A 19,697-nucleotide genomic window follows, 5' to 3' on the forward strand; every position below is an offset into this window, starting at 1 on the left:
TATCCTTAGTTTTACCACAAAGATTGGTTCATCCTAGGCAATTTAAATGTTTGATGAATTTAATAAATCCTCAGCAGAGAGGGCAGAGGCTGTGTGTTTTTGTTTGTTGTTTAAATGTTTTTACTTTTGGTACTGTGAAGCACTTCAGGCAAAAGCCGTGTCCTCAGCTCTCAATCAGCCTTTTCTGAAAGGATCCATATCTCACTCATTAGGAACTCTACATGATGTAGTAGCTGAAGCCACCTCGGAGGCTCCTTCCAGTTCCTTTGTTGAAAGGAAACAATATGAACTCAACAGGTGGTACATGAGGATAGATTTTCTTTGATGTCGCTTGTAGGGGGCTTTTAGAGTAACCTGTCAAAGTTGTGGAGTGGGAACTAAATTCGTTGTGACTTTTCTTATATTTTGAAACAGTAGTTCTCTAAGTGTGGTCCTGGACCAATCATTGGCATCACTCTTGCTGGAAATGCAAATCCTTAGACCTCAGGATAGTCCTGATCAATGAGAAACTCTGGAAGTGGGGCTCAGCAATCTGTTTTAGTAAGTCTTCCAAGTGATTCTGATGCATGCCAAAATTTGAGAACTACTCTCTTAAACCAAAGTTTAAGTCCACTTTAACGATTAGTAGTCCTTTTGGCTACCTCTGCTCGTGAGGTCTACAATAGCCCAGACTATAGATGCCCATTCCACGCACATGTGCCCTGCTAGGTCTGTACATTCCCTCCGCAATTCATAGTGTTGTGAAAAGCCCAGCGATGCTCATATTTGGCACATGTGCCGGTCACAGGAACTTCCTTAGGGTATTAGGATAAGACGGGCATCGGAAAGTACAGTTTGTTCATTAAACACATCAAGTAAGCAGTAGCAACTACTGATAGATGACACCGGAATGACAACCTAAGGAGGCTGATTGTCAAAAGGAGTTTGAAATCTGCATGTTGTGCTTTGGGGGGAGAAGCAGGTGAGGAGGCACCTCTGTATACGTGGTTGCTATTCCTCTTGTGAATTTTCACGTCACTGCGTTAATAGTGGAATCCCGCATTTTGGTGCAGAAAAAATACCGCCCAGTGCCAGTTTTCTCCAAAATAAACCTCAATTATCCAAGTCAAGTGGTTAAACTAAGGGAGGGTGGGGCGGGAGATGCAGAAGATAACCTGGCTAGGATGGCTTTCTTTTGCTAAGGACCGGCTCTACTCATTCCTTGCCTCACGTCCTTCTGCTGGTTTTTCTTTTCCGGGGCCTCGTCCTCCCCGCGTGCCCCGCCGGCCGCGCTCGGCCCTTCAAGATGAGAAGTGGCCACGAGGCCCGCTCGGACCGAAAGCGAACACAGATCTCAGGAGGTTGAGGCGGCCTCCGCCGCGGAGGAAAAGCTCCGACCGGGGACGGCTGCCCTCGCGCGGCGCTCGGAGGCAATCTGCAGACGAGGCAGCGGGGCCTCTTCCGCCCGGACTCAGGCACATGGCCCCGCCCCCTTTGTCGCATGCAGGGGAACGCTCCGCCGCCGCGACGACTCCGCCTGCGTGTGGCGAGCGCGTCTCGGCCAATGAGGTGCCAGGAGCGACAAGCGGTGACCAATGAGACGCTGGGAGGGTCTGCGTGGCCGACCAATCGCGACGCCTGGCACCCGGATATGATCGCGGGTTCGGAAACCCCGCTCTGAGGGAGTGGGAGGGCTTCCGCACGTGCGGCAGGGGCTGTGAGCCGGGCGGACGGGTGAGCGTCTATTGGGTTCAGTGTCTCGCGCGTGGGGCTGCCGTGTGAGCGTCATCCCTTTGGGTTTTGAGCGGGGGATAAATCAGCGTGGTTATTGGTCGTGGGAAGAATTCCACTGCAGGGGCCCGACGCCAGCGTGTGTGGAAGCCTAACCGATGGTACCTCGGAGGGCGAGTAGGAGGGTCTTGAAGGCGCCGCTCGGACAGTGACAATATGAACCTCTTACCCAAAAGCTGCAAGGAGTTTGGCTCCGCGGACTATTGGGACAAGTTCTTCCAGCAGCGAGGAAGGAGAGCTTTCGAGTGGTATGGAAGCTACCTGGAGCTGTGCGGGCTGCTGCACAAATACATCAAACCCAGAGAGAAGGTGAGCGCGGCGCGGCGGTCCCGCGTGTGTGCTCGGGAATGTGGGAACGAGCACTTTAACCCTGCACTTGGTGGGTAGCGACAGGCCCGTATTTTAGTAACAAATGGGGCCCATATTTTCCGGATTCTGTGCATCACTCGGCTAAAAGGCAATTTTAAAATGTTCTTTTAAAGGTTTTCAGGTAAGAGACCTCCTGCTCCCAGCAATCCTTGACTTAGTAATCTCACTGGAAGAGTGACTCAGTAGTCCAGCCTAGCGATCGGCTCCTCGAGCAATGGTGTGCGTTTCTGTCACTGTCCATGTCTGTAGAGCAGAGAAAACCCGTGGCTTTACTGATAGATGATTCTGTTAACGGAGTGGTTGTTTCTGGCACGCTGAATTTCAGGCCCTGTGCTCAGCTCGTAAGCAACAGGAACCCTAAGGCACGTTCCAGGAGTGACAACTGCTAAGTTCAATGCTAGGGGTTTGATGGAGACGAAGTGTGCTGGAGGTGGGGAAGAAAGAGGATAGGAAGGTAACGTTCGTGGAGGATGCTCTCAGTGCCAAGACTTATGCTGAGTGCTGTGTGTGTGTGCCTTCAGCAGTTGAAATCTCATAATAACTCTGTAAGATTCTTTCATTGTATTGATTTGGAAACTGCGGCTCTGAGCGTCAGTTTCTTGTCCAAGATCATACATGTAGTGAGTGGTCACATGGGAATTTAAACTCAGCCCCATTCAGTCCCAGGCTTATGCATTTCCCACCAGGCTTTTCCAGAGGTGGTGACATTGGGGCCAAATTTTGAAGGCTCAATGGGCGATTGCTCCAGAGAGAGGGAGGCAACAACTTGTGTTTTAAGCTTGGCTTCAGAAAATAGCAGAATAAAGGCACCTGGGTGGCTCAGTCCGGTAAGTGTCTGACTCTTGAGCTCAGCGCAAGTCTTGACCTCTGGGTTGTGAGTTCAAGCTCTGCCTTGGGCTCCGTGCTGGGGGTGGAGCCAACTTAAACAAAACAAACAGAAAAAGAAAATAGAATACCATGAGGTGTGTCTTTAGGCATGAGTGGAGTAGGGTTATGCCACAAGTAGGTTTTTAATAGTAAAACAATTTGGATTCTGTGACTTCCTATCACTTCTTGAATAATCAGTGCTTGCTTCAGAGAAAGAACAACCAGGATTAACTTGTTTTTGCAGAATGGAAACCCATTTTTACATACCTTGCATTGTGTGACTGAATGTGGTTTTCACCGGTGAGTTTCTCTAAGCAGCAGTATTTCAGGATGGAACCTAGAATCACCTCTGTAATGGTGCTCTCTGCTGACAATAACCTTTACACCTTCTGAAAAGTTAATAGCCAAGATGAGACTTGATTCCTGGAAGTGTCTGCAGGTCATTCCTTTGTCTTGATCTCCTTCACCTTGTTGGCTTTTTCCCCTCAGGTGCTGGTGATTGGGTGTGGTAACTCAGAGCTAAGTGAACAGCTGTATGATGTGGGCATTCAGGATATAGTGAACATCGACATCAGTGAGGTGGTCATCAAGCAAATGAAGGAACGCAATGCCAGCCGACGGCCCCAGATGAACTTCTTGAAGATGGACATGACACAGATGGAGTTTCCCGATGCTTCGTTCCAGGTGGTGTTGGACAAGGGCACCCTGGACGCTGTCCTGACAGATGAGGAGGAGAAGACCCTGCACCAAGTGGACAGGATGCTGGCTGAGGTTGGCCGTGTCCTGCAGGTGGGCGGTCGCTACCTCTGCATCTCCCTGGCTCAGGCTCACATCCTGAAGAAAGCAGTGGGTCACTTCTCCCGGGAGGGGTGGATGGTGAGGGTGCACCAGGTGGCCAACAGCCAGGACCAGGTGTTGGAAGCAGAGCCTCGGTTCTCCCTACCTGTCTTTGCCTTCATCATGACCAAGTTCAGGCCAGTCTCTGGCTCTGCCCTTCAAATCTTTGAGCTATGTGCTCAGGAGCAGGGCAAGCCTATGCGGCTGGAGAGTGCCGAGCAGCTGGCCGAGGCGGTGCGGGAGCGGCAGCAGTATGCCTGGCTGTGCAGCCAGCTGTACCGCAAGGCCGGGCTGGGGAGTGTATCTCTGGACTTGTGCGATGGGGACACGGGGGAGCCACGCTACACCCTCCACGTGGTGGACAGCCCCACTGTGAAACCATCGCGGGACAATCATTTTGCCATTTTCATCAGTGAGTTGGGATTGCTCCCTCTCTTCCTTGGAGGGGCTGGCTCATAGGGGCTGGGGCTTTGGTGGATGGGTACACCGTGGCCGGTTTTATCTTGCAGGGCGTAGCACTTCAAGAGGTTAGACTAGCCCAGGCATGAGGAAGGGGGAATAGCGCTGTCCAGCTACCTGCTTAAGATTTGAGGCTTATTTCTTCACATCTTCCATTGCAAAGGCTTGGTGTGAGAATGGGTTTGGTAGGGAGGAGAGAGAGGGATAAATTAGGTAAGTCTCACAGTGTAGAGAGTTACTTTGTAACATGGAGTCATGGAAGCAGCAGAGTCTCAGCTCTGTAGCCTGTGAGCTGCAGGACTTGGGGGAAGTTGGCTGTGCTTCTCTGCTGAATTTAGAGAGACAGTACAGAGTAGTAGCTAAAAAAGTGACTATTTGGGTTCCAGTTCTAGCTCAGTCCCTTCCTGGTGATGTGACCTTGAATGTTCCTTTTCTTTCTGTGCCTGAGTTTCCTCATCTATAAAGTGGGATGGCTAACTGTGTTGTGTAGGTGTGAGAAGTATAAATCTCTTAGAGTGGTGCTTGAACATGATAAGTGCTTAATAAACAGAAGTGGCATTAGTGAAGGGTGTAAATGATACCCAATTTACCTCAGTAATGATCAAAAGAAATAGGATGACGAAGTGCTTTCAAAAGTAGAAAATTCTAGGGCGCCTGAGTGGCTCAGTCGTTAGGCGTCTGCCTTCGGCTCGGGTCATGATCCCAATGTCCTGGGATTGAGCCCCACTTCGGGCTCCCTGCTCAGCGGGAAGCCTGCTTCTCCCTCTCCCACTCCCCCTGCTTGTGTTCCCTCTCTCAACGGTGTCTCTCTCTGTCAAATAAATAAGATCTTCAAAAGTAGGATATTCTAGACAAAGGCAAGATGTTGAAATCATCATGCTGGTAATTTGCTGACAAGTGAGCTATTTTCCCAAGTATTCCATAAGCCTACCTGTCTACTGATGGGAACAAATAGTAAAGTCGATACAAGCACGGAGCCTGGGGCTTGGCTGCCTGGGTTTGAGCCCCAGCTTCACCATTTACTAATTGTATGAACTTGGGAAAATAATTCCATTCTGTGTCTGAATGGCCTCGTTTATAAAATGGGAATAATAATACCACCTGCATCTTAGACTCTTGTGAGGATTCAGTTAGTTTCTGTTTGTAAACTTGGAATTTTGCTTGGCATATAATAAGTGTTAGTATTATTGCTATTTTTCTTGCACTAGGTACCTGCCTCTCCCCCTTACATGGTCACGTGGGTCCTACCATGTGTCTGATGGCTGCTTTGCTCAGGGCATTGTGCACTAGGGAATTGATAGCCCTCAGTGGGTCACAGTTGGAAGGGATGCTGGGCCTATGCCAGGGCTGACTCTCTGCCATGTAGGTCATATTGGTTGGGGCTTGAACACTCTTCCCTGGACTCCGTGTCACCAAGTGCCTCTTTCCAGTCCCCCAGGGTCGCGAGACTGAGTGGCTCTTTGGCATGGAGGAGGGTCGGAAGCAGCTGGCGGCCAGTGCAGGCTTCAGGAGGCTGATCACAGTGGCCCTCCACCGAGGCCAGCGGTACGAAGGCATGGACAGCATTCAGGCCGAGCTGTCAGCCAGAGTCATGGAGTTGGCTCCTGCCGGGATGCCCGCCCAGCAGCAGGTAACAGAGCTCTGGCAGCAGCTTTCATTGATCTCTAGAGAAGTCATATTAGCAGCCACGAAGGCAGAGGGTGTCTTAGAAGGAGCTAGGATGAGGGTCTCTGCCCCTAGTCTATTCCTGAAGGGCATGTCAACAGCTCAGAACTAAGTGGGCAGTACTTATGTTCTCTTGCCCCAGGCAGTGAGAAGAAGGAGAGTGGTTGCTCTTTTGAGACCCCCAGTAGCATCTGTGTTTGTGGGGCCTCTGAGACTCCACAGAGATGAAATGCTCTCCACCTTGCAGGCTCCAGCTCTTTATACTGTGGATTGTTCAGACTCTATTTCTCCTTACCCTCTTTTGTGCAGACCTTCCTTGAGCATTTTGCTTCTTAGAACCATCATTATCTGAGTGTAGAATGGAAAAGAGGCAAAACAGCTCAGATTAGTTTTCAGGATATTAGCATTGCTGGTCTGGTATTTTCCTGGGAAGGAAACAGGGTTTTTGCTGACATTGTCTCATTCCATCCTGCTGATGGCAGTTGACAGGTGAGTGCATTACAGGTACTTTATCCGTGGTAGATAGGAAAGCCAAGGTCCCTAGGGGCTCGTTGCTGTAGTAACAGATCTGAAAAGATGAACCTAGACTTGCAGGTTCTAGCCTGTGGTTCTGCCCACTATGCTGTCTTGTGTTTGCAGATGAATGTGTGTTTGATTCTTCCTGGCAGAATTTGGGGTTGGTGTCCATAAAAGAGATGTAGATCCTGTGGGGAGGTCATTTGGGACCTCCTCTCCAGTGCCTGCATCTCTGCAAAGTCAGGGGTCCCTGGTGATTATTAAATACTCTTGGAGGTCTTTAAAAGAAATAGAAGCAAAGATTGGGAAGGGAAATGGAAAAGTCTAGGGGGAAAATGTATTTTTCTCCTAATTTTTTCTCCTGTTTAGAAAAATGGGGAAAAAGATGAGAGTAATTGGGGGAAGGGAGAGATTTCTCCAAACTTGGAATGGTTGCTTTCTCTCTGGATTTTGTTCTCTTTATCCCTGTTCAGATTCCTTCTCTCATAGTTATAGTTCCCTCCGGAGGGTTCCCTCTAGCTTTTATGGAAAATCCTTTGAGGATTCCTAAGGAGAACATCATGTTTTTGTGAGGGAGAACCCTTGCATTTCAGTAAGGGTTTGGGGGATCTTTATGTGTTCAGTTGGTTTTCCAAAGAGTGAATTAAACCTTTTGTGATCTGCCGAAAGGCCCCAGGAAAGTTCTTTAATAGAATGGCAAATCTTGGAAGTTCTTGCTGTCCTGAACCTTGGTATGGGGATTCCTCATACACACACAAAGGGAAACGATTATCATTTCTCATTGTTCTTAATTGCGCTGGTGGTTGACCACATCTCTGTTATATCTTCAGGTGCCCTTTCTGTCTGTGGGTGGGGACATCGGGGTCCGGACCGTTCAGCACCAAGACTGCAGTCCCTTGAGTGGCAGCTATGTGGTCGAGGACGTGCAGGGGGATGACAAGCACTACTTCCGGCGGCTGATCTTCCTCAGCAACAGGAATGTGGTGCAGTCAGAAGCCAGGTTGCTGAAGGATGTGTCTCACAGAGGTGAGGTGTCATCCGCACACTGGTGGGACCCAAGTGGACGTGGCCTGGACTCTCCATCTGGGGTGGTCAGACTGACCTGGGAGATTGGCCAAGATGTAGGACAGACCTGGGTACCTGTGATCAGAGGCACATGGCTCTGCAAGTTGTCCTGTTACCATCTGGGCTCTTCAAGTGTAAACGGCAATAAGCAGAATGGAGGTTTACGTTGTTCTTGAGCGAAGCCTGGGTCTCAAATGATAAGGGGCTGGGGTGGTGGTTTACCAAATAGATGTGGTTATCACTTTAATGCCTTCCGTTTAGAGGCCATCCCTTTTGTACGTTGCTCCATATGCATCTGTTTTGTATTAATTCAGTAAACTTCTGTGAGGTGAGCCAGAAACGTTACGGGTGCAGGTGAACCCCACCTTCTCCATACTGCCAGCCACTAGCATATGTTTCAGAAGGGCTTTAGAGTTGGTGGGTACCTTAGAGGTCACCTGGTCCGGTGCTATTCAGTAGAACTTTCTGCATTGGAGGGAATGTTTAATATCCACTTAGCTGCCCAATATGGTAACCATTAACCATATGTGCCTCCTGAGCACATAGAGTGTGGCTGGTGCAAGTAAGGCACTGAATCTTTAATGTTTTTAAATTGTAATTTATGTTTACATTTCAATAGCCACAAATGGCTAGTGGCTATGGTATTGGACAGTGTAGATCTAGGCCATGTCCTCTAGGATCCTTTTTTTTTTTCTTAAAGTAGGCTCCACACCTCGTGGCGTGGGTTCTTGAGTCTGATCAAGCTCGCTACGGCACAGTGCTGCTGGTATGGCTTGCTTTCCACGGACTAGAGTGCCAAGCATAGGACCTCATCATCTCTATCTCTCTTTAGCCCAGAAGAAACGGAAAAAGGACAGGAAGAAGCAGCGGCCTGCTGACGCTCCAGAGGACCTCCCCACGGCCCCAGGGCAGTCCATTGACAAGAGTTACCTGTGCTGTGAACACCACAAAGCAATGGTTGCGGGCCTTGCCCTGCTCAGAAACCCGGAGCTGCTCCTAGGTGAGGGACACTCCGCTGCCTGCCACAGGAGGGGGCGTGTAAGATGACGGCTGTCTTGTGGTTTGAGCACAGCGGTTACAGACCAACAAATGCACATATATTCATAGTTTTCTTCTTCCCAATCTTCTTCTAAGTTAATAAACATCCAGTAGCTTTTCCCTGAAGCTCAGGTTGTAATCTCAAAATGGCTGCACCTGTGGATGTCTAAATATTTTCTTTATTCATTTATTTAAAATACTAAAGTATAAAATGTATTTAATGAGATACATAAAGTACAGATTTTAAGTTGTTCAGTTTGATGAGTGTTTGCATATGTGTCTACCCATGTAACCAGAAGGAACATTTAAAAATCATGACTCCAGAAATTCTTGTGCGCTTGAGAAGAATTTCTGGCTTTCAGTAATGCATTATTTGAGCACCAGATGCAATTATTTCTTAAATTTCTACTTAATTAAAAAATCTATATTATAGGCAGAACAGTCATAGCCTTATTACTAATAACAGGTTTGGATCTGACCACAGTAGCAAAAATGTTCATTTTTCTGTCTAGGCTTGTAACTGTTCACCCAAAGTCCTGAGGATGTGTTACTGAAACATCCTGTACTTTTGGCCTTTCTTGGTGTTGATGTATGTCCCTGGAGTCTCAGTTCTTAGGTTTAATCCTCAGATATTACTCTTACATTTAATGTCTCCTTTCAGTGATTCTTTCTTATTTCTTGTCTTCTGCCTGCCTGTGATTGCTGAGGTTTCTCTGTACTTAGGACTAGGATTTGGGCCTTTGTTTTCCTGTGATTTCTGGAACTTGGAAGGATTGCCTTCGGTTGGTTGATGTGTCTGAGACGGCAGCTGTGGCCTTTGAGTTGAAAGCTGGGCAGAGGGCATTGCATCTACATTGCCTTGTGATCATGAGCGAGATGTTGGCCATTGTCCCTCCCAGTTCTTAGGGGAAGTCTAATAATGCTTATGGTGGGGACTCTTGGTATGATGTCAGCTGAGTGCTTTGGGATCTTTAAGGGTCTGTAATAATAACACACAGCTTCTGGATCTGTAAAAGAAGGATTGTGAGGCCACAGTTGAGTTTTCAGATGTCAGATTTGCCCCTAAATCTCTGGGATGAGACAGAGAGGCTGGGCCTCTAAATCTTGTATCCCCTGGGCAGAGCCAATAATCCAGCTCCCTCCTTTACCCTCCCCAAGGCTGGTATAAAGCTTTCAGTGAGCAGATTGTCAAATGATGCTTTATTCCTTTATTGCAGAGACCCCACTGGCATTGTTGGTGGTAGGACTGGCTGGGGCAGCCTCTCCCTGTTTGTCCACGATCATTTCCCGAAGACCTACATTGATGCTGTGGAGATCGACCCCTCCATGTTGGAAGTGGCCAGCCGGTGGTTTGGCTTTTCCCAGAGCGACCGGATGAAGGTCCATATTGCAGATGGACTGGACTATATTACCAGCCTGGCAGGAAGAGAAGGTACTGCTGTTGGAGAATTTGGAGGGGTGTTGAGAGAAGAGTCATCCAAAGTCGGCAGGCCTGCAAGGGCCTCTAGAATTCATCTTGAACAATTAGCATTGTCCCAGTCTTTCCCCCATTGATTTGTTCATTCATCGGTTGATGTATTGCCTCAGTAAATCTAGAGTGCCAGCCATGTGCCCAGCACTGTGCTAGGGGCTGGGGTACAGCAGCACATAAAACCGACCATTTCTGCCCTTGGGGTACTGACAGCTCAGTGGTCTTTTCTCCTGGTTCTCTTCTGACTCTGTGTCCTTGCCACTTCCTCATCCTCCCAAGGAACCTAAGGTCTGTAGCCGGGTGAGGAAAAGGGGAAGAAAAGTTGGGGTGTGTGTTGGGAGTTGTTTTTTAGTCTTTTTTTTTTTAATTTTTTTTTTTTTTTTAAGATTTTATTTATTTGCGAGAGAGAGAATGAGAGACAGAGAGCATGAGAGGGAGAAGGGTCAGAGGGAGACGCAGACTCCCTGCTGAGCAGGGAGCCTGATGTGGGACTCGATCCCGGGACTCCAGGATCATGACCTGAGCCTCGAAGGCAGTCGATTAACCAACTGAGCCACCCAGGCGCCCTGTTTTTTAGTCTTTGAGCTGCGGGTGAAGCAGAGAGAGAGCCAAACAGCATTCGTGTAGATCAGTGGCTGTACACCTGGGGGCATCGGGCAGTGTCTACACACACGTCTTTGGTCCTTATAACCACAGGGTGAGGGTGCTTCTGACAGTGAGTGAGTAGAGACCAAAGATCCTGCTAAACATCCTACTGTGCACAGGACAGCCACCCCTGACAAAGAATTATCTGTCCCCAATGTCAGTAGTGCTGAGGTTGAGAAACCCTGAAGCAGATGCTACTCAGTGGGAATTCTGGAGGCCGTGCTGCTGCTGGAGTTAGGGCTCCATTTTGCTCTACTATTTCCTTAGGACTTAGGACAAAAGGCATATTAATGTTCTGCAATAGCTCCTGTGCTTCTTTTGCCTCTTTGTATGTAGGCTTCTGGGGACTGGTGCATACCAGAGCAGGAGTCCCTCAGGGAGAAGTCAGTCAGGTTGGTTCAGTTAAGTGAACCTGGGAGCTCGGGCCACCCACCCTTCCTGGTCTGCCCATTCCATAACTGATCCTCTGGTTCTCACTGGATTAGAGCATCTCCCAGTTAGGGTATGGCAAAACAGGATGCCCGGAGTGAGTACTTTGGTGCTGGGATGGACAGATGGTGCAGGAATTTTAATTGCAAACTGAACTTCCTAGAGTGAGTACTTTGGTACTGGGATGGACAGATGGTGCAGGAATTTTAATTGCAAACTGAACTTAAGTATATATCAAGAGTCTCACAGGTTACCTCTCTGAGGCTGGGGCCAGTGTGGGGGCCCAGGCCCAACACAGCTAGTACATGGGAAATATTTAAAACTGCACTAGGCTCATGGCAGGCACTCAGTCTGTGATGTGTTGCCATCGTTACTGCCCATCAGTCAGTTTTGAACAGCCTGGCAATCGTCTCTAACAGCCACCTTCCACATTATTGGAGGGCTCACTGCTACAAATGTGGGCAGTGGTTATCCTTGGACTTTGACGAGCCAACGTGTTCTGCTCTCTAAGAAACCAAAACGAGATCTGTGCCATGCACAGTAATGGGCATGCAGTAGTCCTGTGTCAGTATTTATTAATTATTGAATAATCATTATCATAGTCTCAGAGTTTGCTGAAAGTCCGTAGCATTGCAAGCTTACCCCTTGTAAAAACTATTTCCATTATAGCAAGGAGTGCATCTGATCCTTCATCAGTTCTTTCTCACCCATTTAGCAAAATCTTTCTTGAGCCAGCTATTGTTCAAGTACTAGAAAAGATACACTAACTTTAATTTGAGAACATTTTCTCCTGCAAGCATTTGCTGGGTCAGCTCCAAAAGACTTAGGCAGCTGCTTTGCCTAAATCAATAGTTCTTAATTCTGCCTGTATTTCGAATTACCTGGGAGTTTAAGAAAAATACCTGAGGTTTCCTATCTCCCCTTCCACCTGTTCTTTCCCACACCAGGGTTTTTGACCCTGAAATATTGAAGTATTTTGAATATTCCCAGGTGACCGTAATGTTCTGCTGGGATTGAATATTACTGGTATAGATGGACTCTTAACCAAGTAGTAATCATGCTAGCACGGATCCCATGAATGTGTGTGCTTATGGAAGGTGCTTTTAAATGTGGAGGAAAAGATCAAGTAAAAGCCCTGTCTGTCAGGGCGCCTGGGTGGCTCAGTCATTAAGCATCTGCCTTTGGCTCAGGTCATGATCCCAGGGTTCTGGGATCGAGCCCCGCATCGGGCTCACTGCTCAGCTGAAAGCCTGCTTCTCCCTCTCCCACTCCCCCTGCTTGTGTTCCCTCTCTCGCTGTGTCTCTCTCTGTCAAATAAATAAATAAAATCTTTAAAAAAAAAAAAAAGCCCTGTCTGTCATGTGGGGTGCTCACAGCAGAACCCTAATGGACAGTGACTCCCCTGGACAGTGACGTCAGTGCCCTTACACAGACAAACCACAACCTCCATGTCATCCTTCTGACTTAGCCACCTGAGACCACCACAGGTCACAGGGAAAAGTAGATGGTCTTAGACAAAGACTTGTTTGCTTCTCTTTCCCAGGATGGCCCCACTACAATGTCGTCATGTTTGATGTCAACAGTAAGGACCCAACACTGGGAATGAGTTGTCCACCACCAGCTTTTGTGGACCAGCCTTTCCTGCAGAAGGTCAAAAGCATCTTGACTCCTGAAGGTAGGAGGTACAAAAGGTTGGGGAGGGAGGAGGGATGGGTCCTTTAAAAATTGTTTTCTTTTAATGAAAAATGGGTCTGTCATAAGTGTGTAGCTCGATGAATTTCCCTGAATTGAACACACCCTTTTACTCTCATCAAACACAGAACACTTTTAGCCCCCCAGAAAGTCCACCTCTTACCTCCTTCCAGTAACTCCTCCTCCTGTCAAGGATAACCCATATCCTAACTTCAGTCAGTACAGCTTAGTTTTGCCCATTTTTGTTCTTTGTATAAATGGAATCTTAAAAAATGTATTCTTTGTGTTTTTTTCTTTCATTAACATGATCTTTGTTTCATCCATAGTGTGTACATTGTTCCTTTATAGTGTGGTGTAGTATCCTTATGTGACTATTACCACATTCATTTCTCCATTCTGTCATTGGTATTTGGATTGTTTCCCGTTTGGGGCTTTTAAAAGTAGTCCCCGCTCTGGTGATGGAAGTCCAGACTCCTCCATCTCTGCCCCCAAAAGGAATCTGTGTATTTGAAAGGTTGGTGCTTGCCATGAGCATGAGACGTGCCTCCCAGCCCCTCAGAGGCTGCACTAGTGACCTGGCATCACCAGACACTGGCCTTGATCCAGGGCCCTTCTCCCCTGACTTCCTCAGCTGGCCCAGGTGCAGTATGCATCCGGGTAGCCTGCACCTGGGGCCCTCCAGCAGGGGAGTTGTGGTTGGTCCCTAAGGACCTGCCAAGCCTCCAGTCCTGTAGGAGCCCACTGCACCCAGCAAACCTTTTTTAGGGCGCTGCTTTCTTTGGACAGCAGTTGGTCCCCCTTTGGACCGGCTGCCAGAGACTCCAGGTTTACCAGTAATGAGGCTTCCAGGTGTGTCTTGTTGAACACTGCCCCAGGTGGCCACCTGGCAGTCCAGTCGTCCTCCAGCTTTCCCTTCAGGGCGATTGTGCACACTGGAGTAGGTTGCATCTGGGATTTATATATATGCCTTGTAGCCGGGACAGCCCATTCCCCGGCTGCTTCTCCAGACACTTGCCCTCCTCCCAGCCTCTGACTGCCCTGACTTGGGCGGCTCGTGCATGTGCACTACGGGCCCTCCAGGCCTGTGGAGCCCCTGCTTGTGCAGTTACCTGCTGATCCTTGTGGGCGTAGGGATCCCGGCCCCAAGAGGCCTTCCGAGGTAGCAGCTGGAAACTGAAGGCAGCCAGTCCCAGGCTGGGTTGCTGGCTTCTCCACCACTCTGTAGTGCCGGGTGTGTCCTACTGGAAGGTAGCACCAATGCTTGGTGGGGCCTGGGGTCCAGGCTCTAGCCCCAGTCCAGCAGGGTAGGCCATTTTCTCCAGCTCTGCCTTCTGGGGAACTATGAGCATCGATGTAGGGTAAGGCTTAGAATGAGGCAGATGCCAAGGGCCCTAAATAGCCCCCTTTTCTGAGCCAAGCCTGTCTTGTCATTTTGCTCCTCTCAGCTGCCACCTCCTATGCATGGGCAGTCTGTAGCCTGTTAGCAAGACTTGGTTTTCAGGGAACATCCCAGGTCCCTAAAGTTTTGAATGATCTCTGGCAACTGAATGGACTCAGGGTGTGAAGAGCTTATACCCTGAAAAATATTTCTTAGGCTCCTTTTGATACTGGGAACTTTCAGTCCCCATTTGGACCAACTACTTGATTGTGTCCTGGGCTCCTCAGGTGCCCAGTCAGGCTTTCAGGTGTCTCTGTTAGAGGTTATCCTGTGTGACTTACTCATACCTGCCCTTGCAAGGCAATCCAGATCTTTTAGCTCTGCCTTCATTGGGATCTTTCATATTTTTGAATATTTGTGCTTGGAATTAGGCAGAGTTTTCACACACCTGAAAGCAGGCACCAGCTACCTGGCCTCTGCAGGCACTTCTCCTGTGCTGGGTGCCAGGTGAGGGCCCAGTATGCACTTTGTCTGCAGCTGTAACTTTACAGGACTGTGGGCTTCTTAGTGAAGAACCATGTGCTCAACCTCCAAGGTGATAGGATCTTACACCCCAGAAACCATTATGAAACATTCAGTTCACATTTGGACTGACTGCATGATCAGGTTTTCTGCTTCTTTGGTAATCAATGCTCCCTGATGTATTCTTTTGGGAGATAGCCAGGCCACCTCACCAGATGCAGCCCTGGCATAGAGTCTAGAGTTTTCCTGCTTTGTCTTCAAGGGGAATATTTACATTTTTTGAAATTATGGCTTGGGATAAAGCAAATGTCATTATCCCCAAATAGCCCTCTTCTCCGACCGTGCTTACCAGACATTGCCTTGTTTTAGGTCTTCTACTATCCTGAGTTTGTGCTCTCTGTGCCCTGACGGCTGGCCTTGGGCTGCCAGGGCTACTCCAGGCCTATGGAGCTTTGGCCAGATCTCAACCACCTGAATGTCCTCAGGGTGAAGCAATCTCTCACCCAAAATATTTCAGCAATGGAGCTTTAAATTGGTAATCGTCCCATTGATACTTGCTGTCTAATGGTATCCCAGGATTCTCCAGCAAGCAATGCTTCTGGGTTTCTGTTATTGGAGGTTATCCAGGCCATCATGTCTTGGCAAGGAAGTCCATATTCCCCGAGCTTTACTTTTAGGAGTATAATACCTATTTGTGTAAGTTAAACTCTATAATAGGCAGATCCCATGTACCCCTGTTATCCCAATCTGTGTCCTGTCCTTTGAAGACACTTACTCCGTCCCACGTTTCTGGCTTCCCTGACTTAAGCAACCTGTGCTTGCTAAGTACATCCCTGTTTGCTGCCCTAGGGCAGCTGGAGCCCTCCAGGCCTGTAGAGCTAGGGCCCATCTTCAACCACCTGCATTGGAATGAACCCACCCACTGAAAGTTACTTGGAGGCAGTTGCTGAAAAGAGTGGCCGTCTGTCCCCGTGTGGACTATCTGCCAGGGTCCCTGGCTTCTATAGCAGTCAACGTTCTCACATATCTCCTATTAGAGGATACCCCAACAAGCCATCAGATTCAGCCCTGGCAAGGCAGGCCAGGTTACTCTAGCTCTGCCTTCAGTGGTGGTATGCACATTTGTGTAGGTTAGGTTGCAATTAGTCAGATACCTTGTAATTCCAAGAGTCCGTTCCTTCATCTCAGTCTTCTGGACACTTGCCCTGTTCTAGGTTCCTGGCTACCCTGACCTTTCGTTCTTTTTTTTTTTTTTTAAAGATTTTATTTATTTATCTGACAGAGAGAGACACAGCGAGAGAGGGAACACAAGCAGGGGGAGTGGGAGAGGGAGAAGCAGGCTTCCCGCCGAGCAGGGAGCCCGAGGCGGGGCTCGATCCCAGGACCCTGAGATCATGACCTGAGCCGAAGGCAGACGCTTAACGGCTGAGCCACCCAGGCGCCCCCAGACCTTTCGTTCTGACACATGGATAGTGTGTACCCCATCAGCTGCCTTTAGGCAGTGGGAACTCTTAAAGTATGTGGGTCTAGGACCCATCCAGAACCATCTGCATTATCGCAAGGGGAGGGAGCCCATCCACTGAAAATTGCCCTGAGGTAGCTGCTGAAATGAGTGTAAATCAGGCTCCATGTGGAGTTGCTATTTGAAGGGACCCCAGGCTTAGAATTCTAAGAAGTAAGACTCCCAGGTATTTCTTAATGGAGGATACCTTGTTCTGCCTGTTCATGCCTCTTCATCATGAGACAGTTAAAAAAAACTCCAGCTCTGCCATCGTCGGGGATATTCCACAATGTGTAGATAAACCTTTGTGATTAGGCTGACATTTTGTACCCGTAGGAGCCTGCTCCTGTCACCTGGCCTCTTCAGCACTCGATCCTTTCCGGGTTTCCGGCTACCCTGACCTGCTTAGCCCATGGACGTGCTGACCACACTGTCTTGTGGATCTCTGGCCAAGCTCAACCACGACATAGCCTCCTGCATGGAGGAAGCCAACCCCCACCAAATCCTTCTGAGGGAGCAGCTGCAAATGGACAACAGTCCCCATTTAGACTGGCTGCCTACTGGGATCCCGGCTTTCTCCAGTGACCAGGGCTCCCAGGTGTCTCCTATTGGAGGATATCCTGGCCAGACTGCTTGGATGCTCCATGGCAGGCCAGTTGAATAACCTTTAGGGCTGCCTTCATGGGGAATTCCCTATCTGGCCTGTAGGGCTTTCAATTAGGCATAAACCCTATCCCCTAAGAGTTTGCTCCTGTGCTCTAGCATCTCCCAACCCCTGTCCTGTTCTAGATCCCTGGCTTCCCTGAATAGCACTGCATATGCATATGCTGTATGCACACATTCAGCAGGCTTTGGACAGCAGAGTCCTAGAGTCACAGAGAACTAGGACTGGACCCAACCAGCTGCATAGCCTCCAGGAAGGAATGAGTCCACCCCCCAATAATCACACTGAGGCAACAGATTGCTGATCGTCCCCATTTGCACTTGCTACTTGATCAGGCTCTGGCTTCTTTAGCAAATGGGACTCCCAGGTGTCTCCTACTGAGGTACACCTGCTAGACACCCAGCCCACAATGACAGAAGGAATGCAGTATGCTGCAACTCTGTCTCCAGGGGCAGTACGTGTATTTGTATAGCCTAAGACTTAAAATTAAGCCCATTCCTTGTTCTTTACACATCTACATTTGTGTCAGCCTCTTGACCCTTGCTACAGTACAGATACCTGGCAACCCTGACCCCACCCCCCCTCCCCTGCACGTGCATACACAGTACACACCCCTGTAGCAGGCTGTGGGTAGCCCAGGCTAACCTGGGAAACTGACCTCCCCTAACCACCTGCATGCCTCCAGCTTGGAGGGAGCCCACCCCTAGAAATCACTGAGAGGCAGCTGCAAATTGGCAACAGTCAGTCCCCATTTGGACTTCCTTCTTGATCCAGTTCTGGGCTGCTTTTGCATCCAGGGCTTCCAGGTATCTTTTATTGGAGGATACGTGAGCCGGCTGTCCAGCCCACCCTGGCAAGGTAGTCCAGCATCCTCCTCTGCCTTCATGAGGATTATGGGTGTTTGTGTAGGCTAGGGCTTATAGTTATGCCCATACCTTGTTCCACAAGAGCTTGATCCTGTGATCTCGACTTTCCAGACCCTTACCCTGGTCAAGATCCCTGGCACCCTTAAATGCACTGTGCCCATATGTGCCATACATATCCCTTCAGCAGGCCTTGGGTTTCTTATTGGAGAATTGGAGAATTCATCAGACAACAGCCCAGCCCAACCCGACAAGGCAGTCTAATATACTCCAGTTCTGCTTAAGGGGGAATATGGGCATCTGTGCAGGAAGGGCTAGCTTCTAGGCATAGGCCTGTCCCCCAAGAGTCTGTTCCTGTGGGCCAGCCTCTACAGGTCCATGCCCAGTGGCTGCTTCAGAGTGATTTTAGGGGGCTGGGCTCTCCCCCACCCTAAGGCTGGTTCACAGGAGCGGGTTTTTGGGGATACAAGGTTATCTGCCTAATTCCAAGACCTAACCTACACAAATGTCCATATTCCACAAGAAGGCAGAGCTGGAGGAGTCTTGATGGTGTTGCCACATCAAGGCTGGATAGAGGGCCAGGGTACTCCAATAAGAGACAGCTTGGGAGCCTGGAATCCTGGAAAAGCCTGGGAACCCACCAGGCAGCCCGTCCAAATAGGGACTTACTGTCAACACTTTAAAGCTGCCACCTCATAAAGATTTTTGGGCTGTGGGCTTCCTCCACCTTGGAGTTACTGAGGTGTTTACCATCCAGTCTGAGCTCCAGAGTCCTGGAGGGCCCCCAATGGACAAAGACCTGCTGACACAGTGAGGACTGCATGCACAGGTGGCATAGGTCAGGGGAGCCAGGGACCTGGACCAGGACAACGTCAAGCAAGGCTGGGTCACAAGAGGGGGCTCTCACAGGTCCCTGGAATCTACCTATTCCGTGCCTTAACCTAAGCAAATGTACTTAATTGCCCTGAAGGCAGAGGTGGAGGAGTCTGGTTGTATGCTCTGAGATGCTTAGGAACCTTTTGTTTAGAGAAACCTGGGACCCATTCTCACAGCCAGTCCACATGGGGACTGACTGTAGCTCATTTCAGCTTCTGCCTCACAGCGATTTGGGGAGAGGGAGATAGGTTTCCTCCTCATATGAAGGAATGCAGGTGTTGAGGATTGCCCCTTACTCCACAGGCCTTGAGGGCCCCAGATGTCCAAAGGTGGCTGACAGAGTTCCTACTGTGCAGGTGCAGAGGTCAGGGTAGCTAGGTACCTAGAACAGGGCAAGGGCATGGAGAGGTCACGTCATGGTGTGGGCTCTTTGGATTCAAGGCATATAGCTAATTGTGGGCTCTAACTTCCATATGAGGAATGTCCCCTGAAGGCAGGCTGGAAGAATCTGGTCTGCTTTGCCAAGGGGAGGTGGGGAGCGGGGGCTGGCCAGAGTATACTCTAATTAGAGACACCTGGTAGCCTTGATTATTGGAGAAGCCCAGGATCCAGTCAAGCAACAAGTCCAAATGGGGACTATCACCAATTTAAATCAGTCCGCATTTGGACTTGTTGCTTGATCAAGTCTTGGGTTTCTCATATTGAAGGATACCCCTGCAAGTTTCCCCAGCCCTTCCATAAGGAGGCAGTTGAGTAATTTGGATCTCTGCCTTCAGGAGGGAGTATTACCATTGAGCAGGTTACCATTGAAGGTTAGGCATATGCCTTGACACCCCCCCCACCCCTGCTCCCATGACCTGGCCTATACAGAGCCTTGCCCTCTTCCAGATGCCTGTCACCTCTGAACTGCACTTCATGTGCATGTGTAGCAAGCACTCCTGTAGCAGGCCTTGGGAAGCTGGGTCCCTCATAAGGGTTTTGGAGGATGTTGATAATTCAGAACCCTTGCGCACTGTTGGGAACGTAAAATGTGGCAGCCACTATGGAAAACAGTATGGGGGCTCCTCAAA

At 49.2% G+C, this 19,697-nt stretch overlaps 1 protein-coding gene across 1 annotated transcript; it reads left to right on the forward strand.

The window, feature by feature from the left end:
- Positions 1-1,650: 1,650 nt before the first annotated feature.
- LOC123325098 (eEF1A lysine and N-terminal methyltransferase-like) lies at positions 1,651-18,015 on the forward strand. The gene is given in 9 exon segments (XM_044916191.1): positions 1,651-2,079; positions 3,496-4,255; positions 5,733-5,932; positions 7,314-7,509; positions 8,381-8,548; positions 9,804-9,830; positions 9,833-10,018; positions 12,675-12,806; positions 17,837-18,015. Coding segments are annotated over 9 exon segments (2,001 nt in total). The 5' UTR covers positions 1,651-1,926.
- The last annotated feature ends 1,682 nt before the right edge of the window (positions 18,016-19,697 follow it).

Source organism: Neomonachus schauinslandi, chromosome 6, assembly GCF_002201575.2.
Source record: "Neomonachus schauinslandi chromosome 6, ASM220157v2, whole genome shotgun sequence".
In the NCBI taxonomy this organism is placed as follows: domain Eukaryota; kingdom Metazoa; phylum Chordata; class Mammalia; order Carnivora; family Phocidae; genus Neomonachus; species Neomonachus schauinslandi.